The sequence below is a fragment of the Centroberyx affinis genome, unplaced genomic scaffold (assembly GCF_046629955.1).
Source record: "Centroberyx affinis isolate AG114_WGS23_722 - 3 ecotype Tasmania unplaced genomic scaffold, CSIRO-AGI_Caff_v1 ptg000249l_1, whole genome shotgun sequence".
Lineage (NCBI taxonomy): Eukaryota > Metazoa > Chordata > Actinopteri > Beryciformes > Berycidae > Centroberyx > Centroberyx affinis.
Genome location: NW_027278932.1, coordinates 307,498 through 335,195, shown reverse-complemented (window position 1 = coordinate 335,195; position 27,698 = coordinate 307,498). Strand labels below are relative to the sequence as shown.

Here is a 27,698-nt window from a genome sequence, read left to right as displayed (position 1 = left end):
ACTAATGACCCTGAAAAGAAATATAAAATGTGCATTAAAACAGTGATTCTTTCATTCCAAGCTATATTTGCAGTGTTTATAATATTCCTAGAAAGAACTCAGTATCCCATACACCTTCATTGACGTGCATTGCGTCATTCACATGCGCCTGTAGTTTTGTTTTGCTTCCTTCACGCACATGAGAAGGAATCGCCTTCAACCAACGTGGTTTGCGCGATTGACAAGAAATAGATGTAGCAATGCTATATAGTTAACCGGTCACTGCAGAAAACATTGATATACAAACACCGTCCGTGACGAAAGAAGCCGTTTGACAGGTGAATCCGCTCGTTTTGACAGAGATTAGAAGTCTTGAATCAATGAACTAGCTAGCTAGCTAGCATTAGCTGTGCTGTTCAGCCAGCAAAGTGAACGTTAGTGAAAGTTAGGTAGCTCTGAATTTCTCACTAGCAGTGTTCAGAATTACTTTACCTAGAAGACTGTCCAGTATGTATGGTTTAGCTGTGCCTTACTGAACTAATGTTATGTCCCTTATGTTCCTTACAGTCCTGGATAAACATGTTTATTGAGGAAGAAGATTGGAGCGATGAAGCAGATGCTCAAGTCCTGAGTAAAACTTTTCTCAACAATACTCAAAAGGCCAACAGCAGCACCAATGTCAAGGTAGTTCAAATTTGATTCACATGCATTCATTACCAAAGCGCAAGCAATTTGTATCTATATTACACATTTAAATCATTGTAATTTGTGGGTAACAAACTGATTCTGCTCCTCTGAACAGTCCAAGGGTGTTGGAAAAAAGAGCCTGTTGCGAACCCTCCAGACACTGGGATCAGTGCCAGACTGGAAGAGCGATGGCCCACAGCCGGACAGTGACAGTGAGACAGACGCAGTGTCATCGCCCACTAAGAGAAAGAAGAAAAGAAGCAAAAGGCGAAAGCAAGTAGCGAAATCAGGAGAAGATGCAGAGAATGGTGACTTAGATCTGGGTGTCAAGGAGGAGAAAACTGTCACAAAAAAGAAGAAGAAAGACAACAAATCTGGTGAGTAACAAAATGGTTGAAGAGTTAACATTTCTACTGCATAAGACACCTGAATTAGTACATTATTTTTCCTTTCTCCTAAAGGGGCCCTAAAGGGAAAAAAAACAGACTCAGCCAGGATGGAAGATAAAGAAATGACAAAATCTGACAACTTGGGAACGAAACAAGAAAACAAGGCTGACAATGCAGAGAAAATAAGCAGAAAACAGTGGAAAGCCAAGATGAAGAACAAGAGGAAATGTCAAAATAAATACCGCCCCAATAAGCCTGAGGAGGAAGTAAATAAAGCAGACACTACAGGGCAACACAGCGCAAAAGAACAACTAAAAATTGATTCATATAGCAACAACATCAACATTGAAAAAACATTTACCCAAACACCAGCCCTGAAAAAGAAAAAGGAGAAGGAATGTAAACCACAGAAAAGGAAAATGGTCAATGACGTATCTTCAACATTAGACACGCAAACACTCAAAGAAGACAAGGAATCGATTAAAATAGAGAATAAAATGAAGGGAAGCAACCATGTTAAAAAAGGTGCATTTGAATCCTCTGGTGATGGATCAAAACAGGAAGCAGGTGAACCTCATGGGGCGATCCCAGGTGAGCGGCAGCAGCCAGGACCCAGCAAAAGACTGAAACTGGAGGCGAGCAAAGAACAGAGTCGCAAAAGAGACCAACTGCGGAAACTGCTGCACAGCCAGGAGCCAGACAAACCGGAGAATCCCACAGAGGATAAGGTGACGCCCGCAGAGGAAAAGGTCAAAGACGCTCCGGCGGACCGCTCCGCGTCCCTCAGGTCCCGCATGGAGCAGCGGTTGGAGGCGGCGCGCTTCCGCTACATCAATGAGGTTTTGTACACAACGTCCAGCGGCGAGGCGAAGCGCATGTTCAGACAGGATCCCCAGGCGTTCGGGGTCTACCACAGGGGCTACACCGCGCAGGTCGAGAGGTGGCCGTCCAATCCAGTGGATGCTATTATCTCTTACATTCGGCAAAAGTGAGACATTTCACAGCGTCTTACTCATGGATAATATTCTGCATAGACTGTTCTGTTTTTGGTTTCCTGCTTTCCTAGAATAGTGCACCCCAAAATAAAAATTCCATCATTAGCTATTCACTCCCATGTCAGTCAAAGCTCCGTTTAAGTTTGTAGGACCACCAGACACACCGTTGGCCCCCGTAGTTCCAGCTGAGCCTTCTCCCTAACTATTGAAGTTAATGGGGCCATCTATTTACAGCTCCAAAAAAAGTATAAAATGTCCCTCAAATTTCTTTAAACAGCTTGTGCAGCATAATCCGAGTGTTTTGCAGCCAAATGTTTGCACTGTGGGTTCCAAAAGGCGAATATTTACCTCATTTATCTCCTACATTTTCTTACTGACAATGCTCTGGTTGCACGCACTTTACAGCGCTCTGGCATAAGACTCATTTTCAGTGAGGAAAATATGAGATAATGCTGCATGAGCGGTTCCGAGAAATTTGATGGACATTTTATGCATATTTTTTATCCATGAAATGGTCAAAAAGACCACCATAAAATTGACCCAGTTAAATTCAGTAGTTTGGGGGAAGGGAGATGGAACTAGAGGGGGTAACTCACTGTGTGTTTGGTGGTCCTATAAACAATGGAGTTTCAACTGACATGGAGATGAGTAGATAACTGAATTCATTTTAGGGTGAACTATTCCTTTAAGTTTCATGTCGTTATTTACATTAAGTTTCTATTTGTTTCAGACCTGCCTCTCTAGTGGTTGCAGACTTTGGCTGTGGCGACTGCAAGATAGCCCGCAGTGTGAAGAACAAAGTGCACAGCTTTGACCTGGCATCTGCCTGTGATCTTGTTACCGTCTGTGACATGGCCAATGTGAGTGTGTTGTTTGTGATTCTGTATGTTAAACACTGTACACTCTGTCTGTGATTGCCATAAAACATGCATTCTCCCCCTCTGCAGGTCCCTCTTGATGATGGCACTGTGGACATCGCTGTGTTCTGCCTTTCTCTTATGGGAACCAACCTGGCAGATTTTTTAGTGGAGGCCAGTCGTGTCTTGGTGATGGGGTAAAAGATTTTATCTTGATTCAGTATACAAATATTAGCAGTATACTAGTATATGTTGTTATAACTGTTCTGTACAATTATTGCAGGGGTGTCCTTAAAGTAGCAGAAGTGGCGAGTAGATTTGAAAATGTGCGGAACTTCTTGTCTGCACTGGCAAGTCTTGGATTCAAGATGGTGTCCAAGGTAAGGCAACATACAAGGTGTCATAAGGTCACATTTACATGCACAGATAATTATGTTCTTTCAGTAACTCAGTTAACCTGGTTTTGATTTGACACATTTAAACATCATAGCGGGGTTAGAATAACCCTGTTAAGCTCACACTGATTATGAGAACCCAGGTTAGATTTCCAACCATACTCCAGTAGTATACAGGCTAGTGTGGCATGGAAACAAATTCACTTGCCAGCTGAAAAATCTCACACAGCATTATGGGTACATGTTGATGCCAACAAAAAACAGGGGGGAATCATTATTTCTTCATTAGAAGTTATCATTCCTGTGTTAGAATTAGCTTGCTGTTGCTCAAAGGGGGAGGGGGGAGCTGTCAGCCGCACCTTTTTTTTTTTTTTTTAACAATGTGTTTATTGAAATTTCACAATTGAAAACATAGACAACACATCACGTACATCCTCACTCATACACGTGTCAAAAATAAATAAATGAATAAATAAACAAATAGTGAAATATATATATATAATACATATAATAATAATATGAATCATAACAATAACAGAGAAAGAAAGAAAAATATTAAGAAATTTAAAAAAAACAAAAAAAAAAAACAGAAGGCAGTCTTCTGTCACACTTTTCCTTTTCCCTCCCTCATTCAGGCCATATTTGCAGCCGCACCTTTTATACTTTTTTGGAGGCAGACTGTTTTATCTGTGGGTGGGACACCCCAGGTAGACAGGGATATTCAGTTAACTGGTTTAGTCATGCCAACACAGAGACTCAATTACAGGTATCAAAGGTGCGTGTAAACAGCTTAACCCTAATAAGACCTTAACTGGAGTATGGCTAGTAGCCAGGTTGCGCTGTACATGTAAACCTAGCCAGTGATGGTATGTAATGAGTGTTTTTTGGTTGTTTTATTTATATTTTGCTGTATCTCCTTTTTCTTTAGGATACAGAGAACAGTCACTTCTACTCCTTTGAATTTGAGAAGACAGGAAACGCTCCAGAAAACGTAAAGAAATCAGGACTGCAGCTGAAGCCATGTGTGTATAAGAAAAGATGAGGACAAGTGAAAGGACTTCATTTGCAAGATGTCTGTAAATGTGACATTTTTCAACAAAAAGAAATTCTGTTAATCAAAATGTAAAAGGACTATGAATCTTGTGTTCAGTGTTTTTCAAAGACAGATACTATGTTTTCCAGCCTGTATAATGTGCTTTTTATCAGCAGACTGCAACAGAATTGATTTATCACTGTTAAATATTATGTTAGTCTTTCATGTAATGTGGGGGTCTGCAACCACATGACATCGAGAGCCAAGTGTATGGAGGTTTGCATTCCAACCAAACACTTTTACAGCTGATTTCACTGATCAGTTCCTCTCTGGTTGAAGTTGAGCTAACAAGTGAAATCAGCTGATGTAGTGTTTGGTTGGAATGAAAACCTGCACACACACGGCTCCAGATGGCACATGGCATGCAGACCACAGTGATATAGAACCTTGTTATAAAAGAAAAAAGGTTATTTAAATATTGAGCTTTTCATATTAAAAAAAACAAAAACATTTAAGATTATTAAAAAAAAATAATTTAATGATGGTCATTGATGCAAAATATATTTTTTTAAATTTGTCTTTCTGGTGTCTGTATAAGCCATAGACTGTAAAAAAATAAATAATTCTAAGCACTACATCTAGGTGCACAGGAATACTCTGTAGTACTAGCTTTGACAACTGCTTCACCCTGACATACAGGGATACACTGGAAAATTTTAAGGTGGATAGATGGTAGATAGTTTGAGAGAAACTAAAACTAAAATGAGAACTAACATTTGTTTCTCTGATGACAAACCTTTTTCTCTCACTTGTGCACATAATCATTTGCCACAAGAGGGTGTAATAACACTGCAGCCTTATGCTGTTTGCAAGTGTAGGATGATGGGAGCTGCAGTTCAGTCTGTCTGCATCTTGATCGTTCCTCATTTAAAGAGGGATTGTATTAGCGGGATTTCAGTGTCACACCAATTAATCATGAGCTACTAAAAGTTAAAAATATAGCAATAGGGAAATTGGTGTGAAAGTCACATCTAAGTCTGTTGGTCTATTGGGCAACCTCAAAATCGTGTGTTGTGATATATTACAGTAAATGACTGACTGATACAGTATGGTTATTCTCCCAGTAACAGCATTTAAAGTACACAATTCAAATGTGGATAATACTAAGAAAACTCAAAGAAAATTATATTCATATAATTTTATTGTCACAGACAAAATATGATCACAAAATGTTAACTGAAAATAAATCTAATAATTACACAATGTAAGATTCAAGTAAAAGGAAAGTGCAAACGTGTATTTATAATCATGAATGTGATTCTATCAAATACCTAAATAAAACAGAACAATAGATGCTGAAGTACATAAACAGAAATTCCTTCATCTGCAGATTCTGGGTTTTACTGCACCAGCTGTGTGAGTCACATAAAAAAACAAACACTGAAATGATGAACAAGGCTGTTTTCTAAGTGCCACCAAGCCTTCAGTTCTGGTCTCTGAACAATGTGAAGCTGCATGTGGAATCCAAAGTACTGCTGTGTTTTTCAGACAGTAGTCTTGACGTCAATGACTATGGAGTAACTGACCAGCTGGGCGTATTCCTGGCTGTCTCCTTCCAGCACTGCTGCCTTCTTCAGTTCAGGAGAGCAAGGGTCCTGCATCAGACTGGTCAGGGCCGAGAGGGACTCCTGATTCTGAATTGTGCAGCCACAAGAGAAAAGGAGGGTAGAAGGAAAATGTCCGCAAGCTGATAATGTTGGTTGCTGAAGTGTGTAATAGTATGGTGAGTAAGACTAGAAATGGAATGGATATAAACCTCTTCCTGAAGGAAATTTATAAATTTGCAAGTTCACATGGCAGAACTCATATTCATCATGTGAATAATCCTGCTGTGAATTATGGGATTGTAGGGCTGAGCAACACCCCTATAGGTGGCACTGTGACTTAAAGCTGCAATAAGAACCTGCTGTGTGGATATTAGTTTATATCGTTATGTCTCAATGACATCTCCACATAGCACACATTAGTTTCAGGATTGGTTATAAAGTCTGATATCTCTTATTGCAGGTTTAATCCGGTTTAATCCAATAGACTGAATCAATTTAAGTAGGCTACTTGCAAGTGGGGGTGCATCATGCGACAGGAACATCAACGGAGAAGAGTGGTGACCCGACTCATCATCATTAAGGCTGCTAAAAGTCAGACTACAGGAAATGGGGAAATAAATCTGTTCTTACCACACAGACAGGGAACAGACGCTACCCGCCTGCGAGAGCTGTGGTGGCAGAGGCACCTGTCTGCCCCAGCCACACTGCTTCCTGTTTGTGAATAGTATGATACTTTTGGTTTTGGTGACGTGTTTGTCACTGTTTGTGTTGTTTCATATGGGAGCCTTGCCCTCATTTACCCATCAACAGTTCACCTGCCAAGCTGCGGCCTATCACCTGCAGCGGCCTTTAACTCACCAGAACACCAGGAGAGTGATGACCAGGATGAGAGTGATGGCTGAGGCCGAAGAGATGCAGATCATGGCCAGTATCTGGTTTTTTTTTAAACACCATGACACCTAAAAGGCTCCATAATATTGCCCAAAGGTACAGTAGTCAAATAATGATCAAACATTTATAGGCTAATTAAAATCAGACAGGCAATCACGTCATTTATCAAAAACATGACTGAAATACAGCAGACCAGAAGATGATTTAAGCAATAGAATAACTTGAAGACAATCATGATAAAAGTCTTTTTTCAGATCTATTTTAATAAAGATTAGTTTCAAAATAGTAAGCAAATAAAGTTTCAAGGAAGGCCATTAAAATCTTGCCATAAAATTGCCATAAATCATCATCCTGGCCCTTTTAAAACATATAATGGATAGTAACATATCTACTTAGGTTTTACATCTCAGCTTTTAAGTGAATTGATTGAGAGAAAGAAATTTGTTGGAGAAAATGTGGGTACCCGGATAAAAAAGTAGCACAAAAGCTTGGCCTCAAATGAAAATGCAGTTTCAATGCCACTAACCAGGCTGAGGAACTTATTTAGACCTGGAACACCAAATGAATGCAATTAAGTGCCTGATGGAATAGGAAAGTAGCAGTAGTCTGGGTCCCCAGGACCAGGGTTCAGAATCAATTAATCACATATGAACTCTCTTTTCAAAGTCTCTGGGCTCTCAGTGCTCGATCACCACCTCTGTCTCTGGCCCCTTTAAACCATTTTGAGATGGCCTTCTTAGCTTCCTTTTTGTTTACAGTTTGTGTCATTTTATTCTTCTTGAGTCCACCTTAAAAAAAAATTAGAATTTAAATTAGAGCCAATACTGATACAGTATGTTTAAAGGGCACTGTCACTCGTTAAGAATCCACGTTTTTTCTGTTCCATTGACAATGAATGGGGATACTGATGAGGCATAAATAGCTTTCTCCATGTCAATAAAAGAAAATATTCGATTTTTTCAATGGTGCTGAGATGGAAAAATGGATTTCACTGCTGCATTGTCAAAGAGCACACCACAATATTATTTGTGCATGATAAGACATTTTATGGCCCCACAAAATCAGTACCCAATTCACCGTGTATAGTGCAGAGTCTCAGAATTAACATACAGGTGCATCACTAACCTGAAGGTTTTCTTTCTGATTTCTAGGTTTAGGGGATTGGTACATGTTTCACAAAAGATTATACTCTTCTGGGGCACAGGAATAACATAGGAATTCTTAAAATGTGTTGCATTCTCCTTGAAAATAAGGACTTTGACATTTGATTTATTGACTGGCTTTAGAATTCTTGTGTCTAGCATTGCACATTGTGGTTTAAAACTACGATGGAAGAAGAAAAATATACGAACCATATATGACTTCAAAAAGACGGAGAGTTTCAAATGCACGCTTGCCGTGACATCCAGCGAGGTTGTATTGCAGAGCCAGGTCATTTGTCATCAGGAATGCCATGATTCTTTGTATAGCTTCATCCAGAGTAGCACCACCAATGTCTCTAATGATGGAAACCTGAAAAGATAAGCCCACAATCACAACAAACTCACTATCACTACCAAACTCTACCTGGCTCCATGTGCAATTGTTTACAATTGGACCTGATCGTCCGCAAAACTAGATCATGCTGCCAGTAACGCACTTTCACCCCACAGCAGTTTGTGCTCCGGCAGAGAGAAATAGTTCTGTGATTTCCTGATTAGTGAAAGTGAGTGTAATTGCGAAATTGTGTCATGTTTACTCTCAACTCCCCTGTGGAGCCTACAAACTGCTTTTTTGAAGATATTGTGACAAACCCCATTTGAGCTTGCTGTTTCAACCAGCAGCTGACTCTGGAGTCAATATTCTCTGCAGGTCCAAATACTGCAGGTATGTAAGAGACAAATTGTATACTGTAGGTCCAAAATCACCAAACTTATCCTTTAAGATCAGTGTGATGTGACATGTACAAGGGAAAAAACTTACCACATTATTCATGAAGGCAGTTTCAACCAGCCTCTGTTCTATGGAGTTCACATCTTCAATGCTGGCCAAGGGGAAGTTTGCACCATCAGGAAGTATGGCTGATGCACAGTCACCTTGTTTCAGAAGAGCATTTATCATTTGTCTCTGGATCTGTTGTGTTTCCTTTATCTCTTCAAGTACCATCAGTATGTGGCTGAACATGGCCTTCCCCCTGGCTCTTGGGGTTCCTACAGCAGGGCTGGGGATTCGCCGGCTTCCTTGTACTGCAGGGCTGAGGATTCGTTGGCTTTCTTGTACTGTAGGTCTGGGGATTCGCCGGCTTCCTTGTACAGTAGGGCTGGGGATTCGCTGGCTTCTGAGTACTGTAGGGCTGGGGATTTGCTGGCTTCCGAGTACTATAGGGCTGGGGATCCGCCGGCTTTCTTGTACTGCAGGGCTGGGGATCTGCCGGCTTTCTTGTACTGTAGGGTTGTGGATTCGCAGGCTTCCTTGTACTGTAGGGCTGGGGATCTGCCGGCTTTCTTGTACTGCAGGGCTCGGGATCTGCTGGATTTCTTGTACTGCAGGACTGGGGATTCGCTGGCTTCCGAGTACTATAGGGCTGGGGATTCGCAGGCTTCCTTGTACTGTAGGGCTGGGGATCTGCCGGCTTTCTTGTACTGCAGGGCTGGGGATCTGCCGGCTTTCTTGTACTGCAGGGCTGGGGATCTGCCAGCTTTCTTGTACTGCAGGGCTGGGGATTCGCCGGCTTTCTTGTACTGCAGGGCTGGGGATTCGCGGGCCTCGTGCTGCAGGAGTGGTGATTCCTGGGCCTCCTTGGGCTGCAGGGTTGGTGATTCGTGGGCCTGCTTGTGCTGCAGAACTGGTGAGCTGGTGAGAGGGTGTAGATGGGAGTTCATCCTCACTGTAAATATCAGATTCTTCACTTGAAGAGTTCAGTTGTTTCCTTGTTGGCCTGCAAATGCATTGAAGAGAATATTAAATTGAAAAGCATTTAAGGTTATTAGCCGTGTAATTTAGAGCTTGCATGTAATACAGTATTCTCTATGTAGTTCAATTTTTTTACAATTCCTCTTTTTTTCCCTTCATTTTTAGAATACAATCCTACCAACCCTACCTTAAAATGATCTGCTGTCCTCACTAACAATTGCTGTCCTCACTAACAATGAAGGCCCAAATAAGAAAGCATAGATAAACATGCTCTAGTCCTGTCTTCTTCTTCTCTCTTGTGCTTTTTCCGTCATTTGCCCAATTAGTCATAATGTTGTTGTTGTTTTTTTAAATATTTGATTATTTTTGACTAGAGTTCTGTCTTAATTGCAGTGTGTGGAATATATTTTTAGGTTCCTCAATTAAATGCTCACCTACAAACAGTATAGTCACATGTATGTGACTAGGATATAACTCTAAATGACAGCAACAATCTTCTTTAAGGCAAAACAGGGATCAAACCCATTTCTTGCATGCCTTGTTACACCCCCTCACCCCAAACTCCTACACACACACACACAAAGTTACTGTACATTCTAGAGGAAATACTGTACTTGATAAGATACACCAACCTTCTCTTGTGGTTTTCTTGCACTTCAGTGTCTGTCTGGACAGACACTGAAGTGTCCTCCGCTCTGTTAAGCTTGGCTTGTGCGTCAGCATATGTTTCTGCAAAACACAAACAGAAACATAGAAAAACAATACTGAGGGATTTCTGCTCTTATTCCTTCAGATTCATCAGAATATAAAATTTGTTTGTCTTAAACTTCAAGTCACCTGCATCTCCCATGACCTGCACAATGCACTTTTACATATATTATAGCAGGAGAATGTCCAAAATGTCACTTTCCTTTCCCATTTTTTTTTTTACTTCAGGGTGCCAGACTAAGGATGTCCCTATGTCCCGAGGATAATGAAAAATGTATTTGGGATGAAAAAAAATCACCAAATAAATCCTCAAACATAAAACTGTTTTGAATAAATCATTGTTGCTGTATAACCCAATAGCCTACTTGAGAATACTCGAGAGCCAATGTTCTCCACGGATTCAAGTACTACAGGTATGTAAGAGACACATTATATATACAGTATGTCCAAAATCGCCCAACTTATCCTTAAATTCATTCAAATACTTGCGTGTAAAAATATTTAAAAAAAAGTCAAAACATTTAATTGGAGAAACACAGCCACCAATTGCATGTTGTACTGTATGGTAAAATATGGTATTGTTATTCATTAATGAATGGGATGTCACTGCATTATGTGGTTTGATGATAATAATAATAATAATTCATTCCCAAATGAATTTATGAATGCATCTGATGTATGGTCTGTCAGAGTGGTATTGTAAACATACTGCGTATTTAGAGTAGAGTGAGAAAGAATGTCCAGCATGAAAAATCTGAAGGGGAAAGTTACTGTGCTATGTGAGTTTATCCTTGTTTGAGTCATGATGCCATGACTATTATGTCACTTCCTGGCAACACAGATCCTCAAACCAGCTGAAAAGCACAACAGGACAAACCTACTTTTCTGTGAATGTGAGCTTACCATAGGTGTCCACCCTCACTGTGATGAGTTTGGGACTGGGTAGGGTCGGGTGTTGGACCACACAGGTGACCCTGTCCTCGTCCTGCAGGTGGGTGGGGAAGCGGAGGATGCTGCTCATGGTGGCAGTGCCATCTGGGTGAGCAGTATCGCTCATCTCCACAGTAAAGGGGTAAACAGAGGGAGGAAGGCCGCTGACCAGCCAGCTGATCTGAGGCAGCGGTCTGCCATTCACAGCGGAGCATGAGACTGACTGGTAGTGGGTGCCGTTGACAGTCTCTTCATTTACCAGGATGTGAGTATCAGGTCGGGCTGAGTAAACAGACACATGAATGAATGAATGGATGAATGAATGAATGAATGAATAAATTAACAAGTAAACATGTCGTCCCCCAAGAATGATGCAGGCACTCCTTGGGTCAATCAGAAGCAAGATGCATTATCTCTCCAAGTTTTATCAAAATCAGACTGGTGCATCAGTTACGTCCTTTTAAAGTTTGAAATTTTGATCTTTAATTATAGCTCCCGCGTTAGGTCAATTAGTGTAATTTGTAAGGATAGCTGGATTTGTGTAGCAAGTTTCATGTCAATGTGATTTAGGGCCTTTTAAAGTTTCTTTAATTATAGCACCCCCATCAGACCAATTAGTGTGATTTTTATATGCAGGAACACAATGCATCATCAATTATAGCGTCCCAATCGGGCCAATTTCATCATGTGGGAGACAATGAATGAATGAAAGAATAATGAATGGATGAAGTTTCATGTCTAGGCTATATGATTCTTCCTTTCATTGCTCTTCTTTATTAACTAACAGCCGTGTTCCTGTGCTTCCTATCCTGTCACTTGTCTTAACTTACCTAGTACAGTGAGGAACGTGCTGTGACTGAAATCCTGGTCTTCTGTCATAAACACACAGATGTATTCTCCCTCTGCCTCCACACTGGATACCCTCATCTTGACTGTGAGGTTGGTGGGAGAGGCGGGGATGGAGAAGTTACTGTCACGGCTAAAGGGCTTGCCATTAGCAAATCCCGTCAGTCGCTTAGACGTTTTAGAATTAGTCTGGCGTTTCCATTCGGCTCTGATGATGGTATTCTCGCCCAGATATTTACAGCTCAAGTACACCTCCTCTCCCAGGATCGCTGTGATGTCGTGTTTGACAAGCAGTTTGATCTCTACAACCAGCTCTTCACCTGTTTCTGAGACACAGAACAGCACAGTGTTACACATAAAAGGCCCAATATGTAGACTCCATTATGTTAATGAAATAAAAAGTCCAAAAGTTGCGCCCTGATCCATACCCAGACACCAACGACCTCTTCCCCCTCCACTGTTGAGAAATCAGGCACGTTTAGGGGAGGTTTCAGAGGAAAGGACATTTAATAGCAGCTGACAGTTTTTTGCACTTGGAGAAGGACAGTGTGCAGACTCCAGTGCATAGAAGGTAGGATTTCTGAATAAATGTAGGTTGCAGAGGGTTTTCCTCTACATGAACCAAAAAAATCAAAAACCTTGAAAGTAATATATTAAGTTTAAAAGTCTGTAAAGCAACTTATTGGATTTAATAGGTGACACTACTGGTCACTAATAGTGGACTAACAGCCAGAGTAATAATATAAACATGCCAGCAATAACGTGTTCCATTAATAGTTGTCATTCATGCCTGTTAGTGCATCATATTATTCAAGATGCATTCACAATACTTCAGCATGTGGTTTTATCGCTTGTAAGCATTTATAATTAGACTAATCACTAAGGAAAACCATTGCACCACTGTTTAGTGTAAATGCCACAGGTTAAACAAAGACCATAAGGGCTAATAAAAATAACCCATAAACAGCAGACACTCGCACATGGATTGTAACTCTGCAGACTTACCCAGAATTTCCAAGCAGTGAGCAACATTTAGGACAAGACCCAAGATCAACAGCTTTGAGCATCCCATGATGGTGTCACTGAATAAAATAGAGTTGAATCAGACTACCATATGTGTTACTGCAAGGGTATTTTAAGTGTGTGTGTGTGTGTGTGTGTGCGTATTCTGTGGTTAAGGGTTAGAGGTACACACCCTCTACAGCTGACTACAGCTCAGAGTTACTGTACATTTGCATGTCTGTCACTATTTTCACTCCTCAGCCATTTTCTCTGGCTGTGAAAGTCACCAAGCAGAACGTGTCTGTTCAGCCACTTCATATTGGGAAATTTGGTGTAGCCATGTTTATTTATATAGCCCTTAATCACAAGCATGTCTCTAAGCACTTTACATACCATCATGTACATACATCAATATACCATACTGCATCATATGCATACTACACACAAACACACTCATGCCTATGAGCAATTTAGAGTCTTCAATTCACCTGAGCTGCTTGTCTTTGGAGGAAACCCACGCAAACACAGGGAGAACATGCAAAGTCCATACAGAAAGAACCAGAGATTCTAACCCACGACCTTCTTGCTGTGAGGCGACAGTACTAACCACTGAGCCACCGTGCCACCCAGTGGTGAGGCCATGCATCGTTCAAACCATCTCATCCCTGCTGGGGCCCTGTGAGACCGCCAGTCACTGGCCCCGCAGTTTGGGAAATCACTCACTTTTACGCATTGTTTTATAGCATAATATTCTGCAAGTGGAAAAAAATGTCTGCAGGTGCGTCTGAGAAAAGCAGTAGATTCAACAATGAAAAAAACATGCACTCTGCTACTTGCAATGTAAAGCCTTTTTCTAATTCCAGAGTAATGTTTCGGTCCAACTGGACCGTCTAATCTGGCAAAATAAATCATAATGTTACCATTAGACAGCACCTTAGCATGCAATCTGTCCCCCATTTTATGCCTTTTCCTTAAACTTAATGATGAGTTTGAATTCTCCATCATCTTCAACCTTCATCATCTTCAACCCTCATTACTTTGTTTAGGCACTCGCCAAATCTCCTCGCCTCCATCCTTATGTCCACCTGTTTGTCCACTAACCCATCCTTCTCCATCCTGACTGCTCCCTGCTGTGCATATTCTCCTCACAGAGAAGCCTTAGATCCACTGTATCAAGCATTTGATCTCAAAGCAGTTCCAGTTGAAAGTTTCCAATGATCTCAAATCGGGTTTTGGTTATTAAACCGCCACTTTCTCTAGTCAGAGTGGTTGATGTGGCAGTGGTGTAGCACTGTCTTTGCCAGCTGTCTGCTTTGCCCTGACATACAGAGATACACTGATGATATTACCCTCTTGTGAGGGAAACTTGTCATGGCTGCCAAAACCTCTTTGGAAATTGTCAAGGCGGATAGATAAAGTTTTTCTGAGAGAAACTAAAACTAAAATGAGAACTAACAGATTTGTTTTTGTGATGACTAAAACATTTTTCACTCAGTTGTGTGCATAATCATTTGCCACAAGAGGGTGTAATAACACTGCAGCTTTAGTCTGCAAGTGTAGGATGATGGGAGCTGCAGTTCAGTCTGTCTGCATCTTGATCAGACTTTATAGAGGGATTGTATTAACAGGATTTCAGGATCCAACTGATCATGAGCTACTAAAAGTAGACAAAAAAATAGTAAAAGGGTAGTTTGTGTGAAAGTCACATCCAAGCCTGTCAATCCATTTGGCAACATCTTAAAAATATGGAAATCTGTTTGTTGTTTGTGTTGATATATTACAGTAAATGACTGACTGATGCAATGTGGTTCACATTATTCTCCCAGGAAAAGAAGTGTGCATTTAAAATAACACAATTTAAATGTGGATTATACTGAAAAAATTCAAGGAAAATTAGATTCATATATTTTTATTGTCACAGACAAATATCATCGCAAAACAAAATGTTACCTGAAAATAAAATGCACGTAATTACACAATGTAAAATTCAAGTAAAAGGAAAAAGTGCAAAAATCATTAATGCGATTCTATCAAATATCTAAAAACAGAAGATTAAATGCCTCAGTACATAAAGAGAAAATCCTTCATCTGCAGATTCTGGGTTTTACTGCACCAGCTGTGCGAGTCACATAAAAAAAACACTGAAATGATGAACAAGGCTGTTTTCTAAGTGCCACCAGGCCTTCAGTTCTGGTCTCTGAACAATGTGAAGCTGCATGTGGAATCCAAAGTACTGCTGTGTTTTTCAGACAGTAGTCTTGACGTCAATGACTATGGAGTAACTGACCAGCTGGGCGTATTCCTGGCTGTCTCCTTCCGGCACTGCTGCCTTCTTCAGCTCAGGAGAGCAAGGGTCCTGCATCAGACTGGTCAGGGCCGAGAGGGACTCCTGATTCTGAATTGTATGTGCAGCCACAAGAGAAAAGGAGGGTAGAAGGAAAATGTCCGCAAGCTGATAATGTTGGTTGCTGAAGTGTGTAATAATATGGTGAGTAAGACTAGAGAAAGGGCAAAGTTATGAACATCTTCCTGAAGGACATTTATAAATTTGCAGAAATCAGTCTTACCTTAGATTGTCCCACATCATTTCTTTTACTGAAAAACAAAACAAAAAGTGTTGTTTATATTCCTCATATGAATAATCCTGTGAATTATTTTATGGTTTGTGATTGTAGGGCTGAGCAGCACCCCTAGGTGGCACTGTGACTTAACCCACCAGACTGAGTCAACTCAAGTAGGCTCCTTGCAAGTGTGAATGTATTATGCGACAGGAATATCAGTGGGGAAGACTGGTGACCCGACTCATCATCATTGATCTCTCTGATGTCAGAAACAGTGGCTCACCTCATACATCATGACCCCAGTGACATCAACCATGCCAATGAAGACCTGCTCCTGTCAAAAAGTGTTCCTAGCATTGGCGACGCAAATCCCAGAATAGCTTTTCTCCTGGGGCGTCATGTTTTCTCACCGTGTGCTGTGTGACTGACCTTCCCAAATTAGCCTGACAGGACCCTCCCACTGGAACAAGGGATAACGGGACAGAGGCTCGCTCCACCAATGGCACCTTGACCAAATGTTCTGACCAGAGAAGCAAGCCTATTGAAATAGCCTCTGAACCAGTGTTGTGCTGCACAGTGTGCCTGTATGTATTCACCATCTCTGCACACTGAGGCCTGGTCTGGTCTTGACATACATACTTCAGAGAAGTTAGACCTAGCATGGAATGTGGAAATGTGGAAACTTCCAGAAGTAGAAACCATAAAAAAGTTCTCGGATCGCAGCAGGTATCCCATATCAGTCATAAAAGACAGTTGATTTTGCGATTACTTCCAACAACAACGAGGGTAAAAGATGAATGTGGATTTTTTTTTTTTTCATTCATTTGCGAATAGCAATTCCAATTTCATGATAGATATACAGCTTCAACAGATGTGGAGTTTTTGAATTTTTATCATTGCATTGGTAAGAGTAGATCAACTAAGAGTAGACTGAAATTAGCACTACTAACGCTACTAAAAGTCAGACTACAGGAAATTGGAAAATAAATCTGTTGTTCTTACCACACAGACAGAGGGAACAGACGTTACCTGCCTGCAAGAGCTGTGGTGGCAGAGGCACCTGTCTGCTCCAGCCACACTGCATCCTGTTTGTGAATAGTGTGATGATACTTTGGGTTTTGGTGAGATGGGTTAGCGATCCACGCATCCTGTTTGTGCTGTTTTGTACAACTGTCTTGCCCTAATTTACCCATCGACGGGTCACCAGCCGAGGTGTTAGCGAGGCGCTTTAACTCACCAGAACACCAGGAGAGTGACGACCAAGATGAGAATGATGGCTGAGGCTGAAGAGATGCAGATCATGGCCAGTATCACTGCAACACACACACACACACACACACATACAGCACACAAATCAACAAAGGTTAAAGAAATGTCTGTGAAAACCAAGTAGAGGCTCATAGTAAACCTTGGTACGTTTTATTAAAGTGATGAGAGAGTAAAGCCGAGTTTTATCATTTAACCCTGCCATGTTAGTAATGCAGATCAAAGATATACTACGTGTGAAGAATGGTAGGCACATACAAAACTGTTCGTCCTCAGAAACCACCTCCACCTGAATGTGGACTGTGGCCTTGTGGTGATAGAAGGAGGCATGGCAGGTGTACAGGCCTCTGTCCTGCTCAGTGACCTCTGACTGGAAGACCAGTGCAGCCCCTTCCATCTGCACAAACGACCCATCACTCCTGAAAGACAAGTGTCTTTATAAGTAATTTATTATAGCTAAATACCTCCATCTCATCGAATCAACTGGCTGCATATTTCTTCAAGAATTCAATGCATAGGGTACATTTTCTAACTAGGCTTATTGCACAACTCCAGACAATCTGTGTGGATTTATCAATGAATGCAATAAAAGATAGAAGTATCATGATCTTGAAAGACCTTTATGCAGAGCTTATCTTCTCTGATTGAAAGGCTTCTTTGGTACCAGTGCACACTGCCTTTCCCTCACAGCAACTCATGCAACGTCGAGGTACTCTGCTTATCCCTTGTTAAAAGCTTAGATAAAAGATAAAACTGATCGATAGAGCTACCATCTGATCAGGAAACATTGCTCTCATAAATTAGCACATTGTGTACTGGCATTAACATTAGTATTAAAGGAAAAATCCACCCTAAACACTTAAAGACTGTAAAAAAAAACAGCTGTTGGAAATCCATTGTAGAAGAGGCAGAGATGGCCTACTAATTTCTCCACCGATAGTACTCTCAATAGACCAGAATGCAATGCAGCCACAGACAGGTTGCGTTCTGAGTAAAGAGTGCAACTCTTACTTTTTCTCAACTGGAAAAAACTCACTCTCTCGCTCTTACTATCACTATTTACCATCGCTCTCGCCTACCTACACAGTTCAGGCACGCTTTATGGGGGTTGTTGAAAGGAATTCTGGGAAATCCCTAACTGAAGTAAAAGTAGACGAGGCAGGTTGAGGGACAGTGGGTCCACCAAAAAGTTAAATTACAACACTTTATCACAAAATAATTCCTGGAACACACTGAATATGACAGGCTGGCGATACGTAACAGTGTAAGAGTATCCGAGGGTGGAATTTACCTTTAAGACAAAGGAGAAGAAGAAGAAGCAGACCTGCATAGTTTTTCATTCATAATAAATCCTAGCTGCTAGTTTACTAGCTCCTTCAAAAGGCAGACTGGGAGAGAATAGGACTCTCCACAATACACCATGTTTACCGATGTTGTCTTAGGATGAAAGTGTTAGATTGGAGAGGTTACAGCACCTTTGACAGGTGAGGCTGTATGTTGGCACATTGCCACTGACACTCAGCAATATCCTCTGGCTGTGAAGCTTCTCCTGGAGAGCCAGTCTGTGTATGACGAGTTCGCCGCCATAGCGACTTTGCAAAGGAGTCGTATGGTTGAGCACTGTCACAGAGGAGATATCTGTGGAGAAAAGCTGCAAGGGTCAGTTGGGTGAAACACCTTAGTTCAGTGCAAACCTCCAAATGAACAAAGCTGACTAAACCTGGTTATGTTTCATATGAGTATGAGGATTTTTCAAAATGCAGAGTAAAAGTGAAGTGTACTGGTATGACAACTAAACATAAGACTTCTAAATGAGTTCAAGTTTTCTTATTAGGGTTGCTTTTGATGATGTGTAATAATGTGTTGATTTTCCCTCACACTTACAGTATCTGGGGATGTGTATTTTCCTCTTCTCTGTTATTCCATGTTGATACTGACTGACACAGATCAGGTCCTGCCCCTCATGAAGGGCCAGTGGAAACTGATAAGTTAGCTTGGTTTTCAATATGTGCCCTTCATACTCTGAGTGCAGGGACGTTTGGCCTGTGGTATTGTCAGGAAGGATCCAGGCAAGGTTAGCCCCGACACCCTCCCCTCTGTAGTCACACACTGCCAGCCAGAGAGAGGAGTCCTGCTGTCTCACTACAGACACACTCAGCACCGAGGCTTCTGAAAGAAGGTGAGGGGTGAGAGGAAGGGGATGAGTAGGTGTGTGTGTTTGTGTTTGTGTGAAAGACAAAATGGGAGGATGGAAGGGCAGAGGGACAGACAGTCAGAAACCCAATGCCTGGTGGAGAAACACAAAGAGGAAATATTTCAAAGAACTGCAAAGCTAGACTGGACAGCCTGAAAGTAACGTACTGTGCTCTGGAATGAATATCTCTCTTTTCTCCGGCAGCTCCAGGCTCGGATGCTCCATCATGCAGGTCAAATTCTGACCAGAATACAAAGAAGACAGGAAGAGCACGGTGCTGTGGGCCGTCACCGAGCCACCGGCCTGGACCTCAGGCTGCCGCCCAGTCTCCTCCACATGGCTGATGCTTTTGTCACTGTCACTGTCTCCAACATGCCAGGTTATGGTTGCTGCAGGTGCAACACTGTCCACTCGACACTCCACCACTGTGTACTCCTTGCCTCCTCTCCACTCAGTACTGGACTTTATGGTGATGTTAGGGGGAGCTGCATGGAGACGGTAAAGTAAAACTGCAGGATGTGACGGATTGCTTTGGAGAAAAAGTTAAAATCTATGGTGCGCTAACGTGGCAAAATATATCCATTACTCAGAGAAAATTATTCATTGCTTGATTTGTTGAACATACCACAAATGGGGAGTGTTATGCTTCTGTTCTCTGGCTTCTCAAAAACAGGGTGATTAATCACACATTCTGCAGTGAGCTCCCAAGGCGAGCAGGCAGGAAGGAGTAAAACTCCTCTGACAGAGTGGCTTCCATTATGAGAAGTGAAATTGAACGAGGAGACACCAGACACACCCTCTGGTAGGAGCCAGGACATGTTGGCTGCAGGAACAGCATCAGCTGCGAAGCACTCAATGACCCTGTGTGCAGGTCCCTTCTGCATATAAACTCTTATCTTGGGAGCAACTAACACTAAAGAGAAAGAGGGTGCAGAGAAGGTTCAGCATCAATAATTCAAAATGACATAAAGGAGGAAATTCAGATTCGTAAAACATTTTAAAGACACGTTGGCTGGCCTTGTGAAGTGCGTTCATCAAAGTCTCTTCACAGCAATCAAGCTAGACGTACGTACAAAGGGTTTCACATACCTGGCTCTCTAACTTGAGGCTTAACTGTGAGGTTAAATTTTATCACTGCCTTGTGTCTGTGATAGGAGGCGACGCATTCATACAGGCCAGCATGGCGAAACTCCACAGGACCCTGAACTGTGAGGGAACGACCCACCACCTCCACATCCTCAGGCAAGGCCTCATCATCTCTAGAGGGAAACATGAACAAACATACACACAGTTAACATAAACTCCTAATAATTAAATTATCACCTTAGATAAAATTCAACTGATAATATCTGTTTGTTTCAAAAACGACAATTTCGATCAGGAAGTGTCTCTAAACCTGGTGCCTGTTGTCTATCACTTGTGGCTTGTTGCCACCAAACCTCTTACCACATCCTCAGCAGGGTATGTAGGTTGTTTCAATCTATATGTACGTGAGAAAAGCAGTAATGAGTTGTAATTGTTTTTGAAAGAATGAATGATTGATAAAATCAGGGGCAGCTCATTGAAACAAATGCAATACATAAGAAAAATCATCTTATCTAAACATTTTATCCACATTTTCCTTACTTCTTGCAGGAAACAGAGTAATGTGGTACATTCCCAATGATCTTCAAGCCAATAGTTGTGTCGCTCTCTCCTTCCTGCAGCTCCACAGATCCAGTGTCCTGGATCTCATCACTGCTGTTTCTGAGCCCCGAGTGTGACAACTGAACTCCAGACAAATCTGCAAGAATAAAAAGTACATCCCAGTTTCCTGTAACTTCCACCTCATGAGAATCAACAGGATTTCTCCAAATGTCGAACAACTGGTAGTACTCACGGATGGGAGGCAGTCTAAACACGCGTGACTCCCTGTGTGTAAATTTGGGGTGGTCAAATACACAGGTGATGTTGTGCCCTTCATACACTTGTGCAGGGAGGCGGTATGAGCTTGTCTGTATGTCTGAACTGTTGTCATCCTCCCTTTGCAGCTTTTCATCAGTGGCCAACACCAAGGAGATGCCGGTCTCAGGTCTCCCTCCAGATGCCACGCAGGAGACCACCCACATCTCCCTTCCTTCCTCTTGGACTATCTCTGCTTTAATGGTCACATTTGGAGCAACTGTGGAAAAGGAGGAAAGGAAAGAAGCATTGGCCTAATGTTTTTTTCATCAATAGTCAGATAGCAAGTAGTGGCTTAGGGTGTTTTTGTTAAATAGGAAGCTGGGGCCGGATGAGCTGAATGTTATAGCTAAACACAGGGCATGAGGGGCTCCTGCTTGGGTTTGGGAGAGTGCTGACTTAGGCTTATCACCTGTCCCATCTGTTGGCTGTGCTGCAGCTGAGAGCAGATGTCTGGCCCAGCTGCTGTCAGAACAAAACTAAGAGAACCACAAGCTTTAATACAGGGAATCAGCAGAGTTTATTATCAAATAAATATAAGTTGTCCTGGTGGTGGTGTGTTGTAGCCAGCTCTACTTAATAAGCAGTACAAGTGCTTTATAGGCTCTGGGGTGGTGGGGTGGAAGGGTATAGAGTTGACCAAGTTAACTTTAAAAAACATCAAACGTCATGCGTTGACTTAGCCGCAACAGTTTGAAAATCCCCATCCTGGTATGTGAATGTACTGTGCGCCAACATAGAGCTGCCTCATGCATGTATGACTTCTACTGTTCTGCTTGGTGTACGAACGCATACTGTAATTACCACATGTACTGGCCATTGCAAAAAGTGTTAAGCACGAAGGAACAAGCAAATGAAGGACTGAACAAATTAATTAATAAATGAACAAACAAACAAACAAATGAACAAATGAACGAATGAACGCACGAACAAGCAAATTAACAAAATAACATCTTTTTTAGGTCCCAAGCGCCTAGCGTCTGCTTATGGTCCCATGACTACTAGGGGGGCCCTTAGCAACAATTCCCAGTTTGACTCCTTCAGTGAAACTGAAACTGCAGAAATGTCTAGAAAGACATATGAATATGATGCAAAAAATATTTATGTCTGGTGGATTGTTGACATTTTTTGCAGACTGTCTGGTGCTAGCCAAGCAGTGAATGTAGCCGAGCATAGTATGATGACATGAAGAGAGCATAACTGAAGGGTTGACACATTATTTTTTGGGATTGTTTGGCTTGTTTGTTCTGCCAATCTCTCTTATCTCAAAATTTGGTCTTCACGTGCTAAAGGCTGCGCTGGTGAACCTGCAGGAGAGTAAACAGTGGACTTGATGGGTCTGTTTCTGAGACATACTGTTGATTTTAACAACAAAATAAAACGTTTTAGTGTATTTCTCACATATAATGTGAGAAAAAAGTTTGTGAACTGTTTGGAATTACCTGCTCCTAAAATGTTATAATAATAGATAAACACAACATGAATAAGCAAATAACACACAAACAACTGTACTTTTTCATGTCTTTATTGAAGACTGTCAACCAAATGTTTGCTGTGGCTACAAATAGTCATGTGAGCATTTTCAGTCAGGATGACCGGGGTTCATTTGGAAAATGGGGTTAATTCATTCAAATATTTGTGTACTTCAGTCAAAAACTTCCACTGGAGAAATACACTCACCAAGTGCATGCTGTACTATATGTGGTATTATTATTATTAATTAGTGAATGGGATGTTGCTGCATTGTGCTGTTTGGTATGCATGACACCAATGAAATAATTCATTCCCAAATTAATTTATGAATGCATTTGCGCTGTGCGATCTGATGCATGTGTGGTATGGTAAGCATAGCCTACTGTGTATTTAGAGTAGAGTGAGAGGGAATGACTAGTGTGAACAAGCTGATGGGGAAAGTTATTGTGCTATGTGAGTTCATCCTGGTTTGAGTCATGATGCATGACTATGTCACTTCCTGGAAATACAGATCCTCAAACGAGCTGAAAAGCACAACAGGACAAACCTACTTTTCTGTGAATGTGAGCTTACCATAGGTGTCCACCCTCACTGTGATGAGTTTGGGACTGGGTAGGGTCGGGTGTTGGACCACACAGGTGACCCTGTCCTCGTCCTGCAGGTGGGTGGGGAAGCGGAGGATGCTGCTCATGGTGGCAGTGCCATCTGGGTGAGCAGTATCGCTCATCTCCACAGTAAAGGGGTAAACAGAGGGAGGAAGGCCGTTGACCAGCCAGCTGATCTGAGGCAGCGGTCTGCCATTCACAGCAGAGCATGAGACTGATTGGTAGTGGGTGCCGTTGACAGTCTCTTCATTTACCAGGATGTGAGTATCAGGTCGGGCTGGGTAAACATACACATGAATGAATGAATGAATTAACAAGAAAACATATCGTCCCCCAAGAATGATGCAGGCACTCCTTGGGCCAATCAGTAACAAGATGCATCATCCTTCCAAGTTTAATCAAAATGGGACTGGTGGTGCAGCAGCTACGTCCTTTAAAGTGTAACTGAACCCCAAACCCAAATCTGTGTAAAGCCTGACATCGAATGGTAAAAGCATGCTACTGAAATTGTCATCTGCTATTGGCTGATCTTTGGTACCAAAGACCATCATTTTGCACTAAAAATCAGCCAATAGAAGATGGCAGTGTCAGAAGCATGCATTTTAGATGTCAGGTTTTACACAGATTTGGGTTTGGTGTTTAGCTACCCTTTAAAAATTTTGATCTTTAATTATAGCTCCCAATCAGTGTAATTCGTAGGATAGCTGGATTTGTACTGCAAGCTTCATGTCAATCTGATTTATGGGGTAGGAGTTTCAAAAGGCTTTTCCAAGTTAGAAATGTTTTATCTTTAATTATAGCGCCCCCATCAGGCCAATTAGTGTGATTTTTATGCATACCATAACACAGTGCCACAATGCATCGTCCCTCCAAGTTTTGTCAAAATCAGACTGGTGGTGTCTGGGATATCACTCTTGAGTTAAAGAGATTGACCTTTAATTATCCTTGACCTATATAATAATCCTATTAGGCCAAACAGTGTATGTTTTTTTAATATGCCAGAACACAATGCAAGAATGCATCATCCCTCACATTTTTCATCAAAATCAGACCAGTGGTGGAGCACTTAAAGCCTTTCAAGTGTGAAATTTTGACCTTTAATTATAGCGTTAATTATAGCGCCCCCATCAGGCCAATTTCATCTCATGGGAGACAATGAATTAATACAGTTACATGTCTCATCACATTTTTGAAAGGATTCTTCCTTTCATTGCTCTTCTTTACTAACTAACAGCTTTGTTCCTGGGCTTCCTATCTTGTCACTTACCTAGTACAGTGAGGAACGTGCTGTGACTGAAATCCTCGTCTTCTGTCATAAACACACAGATGTATTCTCCCTCTGCCTCCACACTGGATACCCTCATCTTGACTGTGAGGTTGGTGGGAGAGGCGGGGATGGAGAAGTCGCTGTCACGGCTAAAGGGCTTGCCATTTTCATTGAATCCCGTTAGTCGCTTAGACTTTTTAGAATTACTCTGGCGTTTCCATTCGGCGCTGATGATGGTATTCTCGCCCAGATATTTACAGCTCAAGTACACCTCCTCTCCCAGGATCGCTGTGATGTTGTGTTTGACAAGCAGTTTGATCTCTACAACCAGCTCTTCACCTGTTTCTGAGACACAGAACAGCACAGTGTTACACATAAAAGGCCCAATATGTAGAGCTATAGATTTTCAAATGGGCCTTGATTGATTCACGAGAGGTCATAAGTTCACAAATTCTGTAAACACTGTTAAAATTGCAAAAACTGGCAAAATTGATTTCTCTTGAGGACAAAAATATTATTGTTTCTCTTAGCAAGAGGATGGACAGCGAGATGATAGATGTCTTTTTGTGTGGCTATGAAAGGGGTCTCTGTGCATCCTATTGTCTTTCACTAGTGGAGTGAAGCTGTGATGGATGAGGCAGACGGTAATAGAGAGTCTATAGAAATGAGTATGTATGTAGTTATGTATTAGAGAGAACAGTGCTGCTCTGTTGTCATTCTGCATGTCGGTGCCAATCACTAAGCAGTATAAAACACATGGAGCTGCAAGCCTAATAATGATATGAAAGTAAGTAAAAGATGTAGTATGGCCCTACTGCTCAAAGGGCTAAAGACAGGATGGATTTTATGCACAGAATGACACTTGACAAATGTGGCCTTGTCCCTCCAGCATATATTTAATGGAGGACTCCATTATGTTAATGAAATGAAAACAGTCCAAAAGTTGCACCCTGATCCATACCCAGACACCAACGACCTCTTCCCCCTCCACTGTTGAGAAATCAGGCACGATTAGGGGAGGTTTCAGAGGAAAGGACATTTAATAGAAGCTGACAGTTTTTAGCACTTGGAGAAAGACAGTGTGCAGACTCCATTGCATATCAAGTCCCTTTCATCCTGCTTCCTCTGCTGTCTTTATCACAGGGCACTTAAGGACACAAGTTGCTCTATCAGCCAGTTGAAACTAGGCAGACTGAACCTTTATGTAGCTACATAATGACTGAAATTGTGACAGCTTAATACACTGGGTCATGGAAAAAACATGTAACAGACAGCAAGTTGAAAGCAGCCCACTTTAAGAAATTAGACTGTTTGCATCAAACACTGTCCAAGCTATTAACAGCATAATGCTGTTGGTCTCACTATATATCACAGCACATGGAAACAATGTGGAGAGCTTCCAAAACCACTTAAGAGGGAAAGAGTGGGAGAAATAAATATGCTGTATCAGTCGATTATGTCTAGTGGGTTCATAATCCAAAAAATGGATTTGCCCTTGCAAATTATTGCCAAAATAAAAGTCAGCCAAGCATGGAAAAGGCACACCTTAAGGATACAGAGCAAGTAATCACCGAGTAAAAATCTTGTATTCATCTCCCGTAGTAGATTTCCTGAGTCCCCAGGGCTACTTTTCTCACCAACAGAAACTATATACCAGTGACACAGAGCGTCTCTTTCTCTAGACTGGGGTTGTGGTAAACAAATAACTCTCAGCTTAAAAAAAAAAAATCTAAATTCCTTTCATCATAGTGGTTTGTCAGACATCAGAGAAATTCTCATCTCCAACTCGAAGTCCCAGAGTTTCTCTTTTGAAAACCCAAAACCATAGAAGGTAGGTAGGATTTCTGAATAAATATAGGCTGTAGAGGGTTTTCCCCTACATGAACAAAAAAACAAAAAAAACACACAACCTTGAAAGTAATATATTAAGTTTAAAAGTCTGTAAAACTAAATTGGTTTTAATAGGTAACACTACTTGTCAATAACAGTGGACTAACAGCCAGGGTAATAATACAAACATGCCAGCAATAACGTGTTGCATTAGTAGTTGTCATTCATGCCTGTTAGTGCATCATGATAATATTCAAGATGCATTCACAATACTTCAAATGTGTTCAGCATGTGGCTTGTGAGCATTTATAATTAGACTAATCACTAAGGAAAACCATTGCACCACTGTTTAGTGTAAATGCCACAGGTTAAACAAGCCCATAAGGGCTAATAAAAATAACCCATAAACAGCAGACACTCACACATGGATTGTAACTCTGCAGACTTACCCAGAATTTCCAAGCAGTGAGCAACATTTAGGACAAGACCCAAGATCAACAGCTTTGAGCATCCCATGATGGTGTCACTGAATGAAATAGAGTTGAATCAGACTACCATATGTCTTACTGCAAGGGTATTTAAAGTGTCTGCATGTGTGTGTAGGCGTGTGTGTGTGTGTGTATCTGTGTGTGTGTGTGTGTTCTGTGGTTTAGGTTAGAGGTACACACCCTCTACAGCTGACTTTTACCACTTTTGTACACAAGCACATGCACATTCATGCACGCTTGTCCCCACTCACGAGCATATACACACATACAGTACATATGCCTGTGTGTGCATAATCACAGAACACACACATACTGTATAACGTATGTGTTTAAAACCATTTCTCCCTCTCGTTTTCTGAAATAACAATCGGGCCTCTGTATCTCAGAGTCACTGTACATTTGCATGTCTGTCACTGTTTTCACTTCCCAGATGTCGAGAGGCATTTTGTGCGTCGGGCTGAAAGTCGCCATGCAGGATGTGTCTGCTCAGTTACTCAACCACCTCATATAGCAGGGTGTCCTGGGAAGTGGTGAGGCCATGCATCATTCAAACCATCTCATCCCTGCTGCATGGGGCCCTGTGAGACCGCCTGTCTGCATGGCAGCTCACTGTTTCTCATGCCCCGCTGTTTGGCGAATCACTCACTTTCAGGCATTGTTTTATAGCATAATATTCCCCCTAATTCACTTTGTGGCTGTGCGTTTTTTTTCCGTCAGACTTATTTGCTGAACACAATTTGTCATTCTAATACCATGCAAGGAAAACTGCAAACAAAAACAGATGAGAAAGGGGTAAAAAAAAGTTCTTTCTAGTTGTGCAGCAGGCACAGTATTGCACAGCAGTTTATGCGGAGCTAGGTAG

The 27,698-nt window shown here is 41.6% G+C and overlaps 3 protein-coding genes across 6 annotated transcripts; 1 reads left to right on the top strand and 2 right to left on the bottom strand.

Moving 5' to 3' along the window:
* The first annotated feature begins 179 nt into the window (after positions 1-179).
* rrp8 (ribosomal RNA processing 8) lies at positions 180-4,603 on the top strand. The gene is made up of 8 exons (XM_071544836.1): positions 180-317; positions 547-663; positions 782-1,043; positions 1,128-2,043; positions 2,781-2,910; positions 2,998-3,104; positions 3,191-3,287; positions 4,231-4,603. The coding sequence occupies exons 2-8, from the start codon at positions 559-561 to the stop codon at positions 4,342-4,344; spliced, it is 1,731 nt and encodes a 576-aa protein (XP_071400937.1). The 5' UTR covers positions 180-317; positions 547-558; the 3' UTR covers positions 4,345-4,603.
* Positions 4,604-4,720: 117 nt separating this feature from the next.
* Positions 4,721-26,915, bottom strand: LOC139665778 (uncharacterized). Of its 2 annotated transcripts, none has more exons than XM_071544813.1 (14): positions 26,798-26,915; positions 24,519-24,863; positions 23,220-23,528; positions 21,112-21,393; positions 20,859-21,015; positions 20,322-20,491; positions 19,858-20,145; positions 19,400-19,717; positions 18,923-19,207; positions 18,514-18,676; positions 17,297-17,457; positions 17,010-17,085; positions 15,779-15,806; positions 4,721-6,029 (listed from the first exon to the last, which is right to left on the bottom strand). In XM_071544813.1, exons 1-14 carry the CDS (start codon positions 26,862-26,864, stop codon positions 5,880-5,882), a joined length of 2,799 nt encoding a protein of 932 aa, XP_071400914.1. In that variant the 5' UTR covers positions 26,865-26,915; the 3' UTR covers positions 4,721-5,879. The 2 variants fall into 2 exon arrangements, with proteins under 2 accessions (XP_071400914.1, XP_071400913.1); XM_071544812.1 differs by lacking the exon at positions 4,721-6,029 and adding an exon at positions 15,129-15,606.
* Positions 6,025-13,763, bottom strand: LOC139665804 (hemicentin-2-like). Of its 3 annotated transcripts, none has more exons than XM_071544825.1 (7): positions 13,700-13,763; positions 12,194-12,535; positions 11,337-11,645; positions 10,358-10,454; positions 8,796-9,750; positions 8,186-8,345; positions 6,025-7,621 (listed from the first exon to the last, which is right to left on the bottom strand). In XM_071544825.1, the coding sequence occupies exons 1-7, from the start codon at positions 13,746-13,748 to the stop codon at positions 7,494-7,496; spliced, it is 2,040 nt and encodes a 679-aa protein (XP_071400926.1). In that variant the 5' UTR covers positions 13,749-13,763; the 3' UTR covers positions 6,025-7,493. The 3 variants fall into 3 exon arrangements, with proteins under 3 accessions (XP_071400926.1, XP_071400915.1, XP_071400917.1); XM_071544814.1 differs by lacking the exon at positions 13,700-13,763 and adding an exon at positions 13,215-13,344; XM_071544816.1 differs by lacking the exon at positions 13,700-13,763 and adding an exon at positions 13,215-13,296 and having other exon boundaries at positions 12,194-12,529.
* Positions 26,916-27,698: the final 783 nt, after the last annotated feature.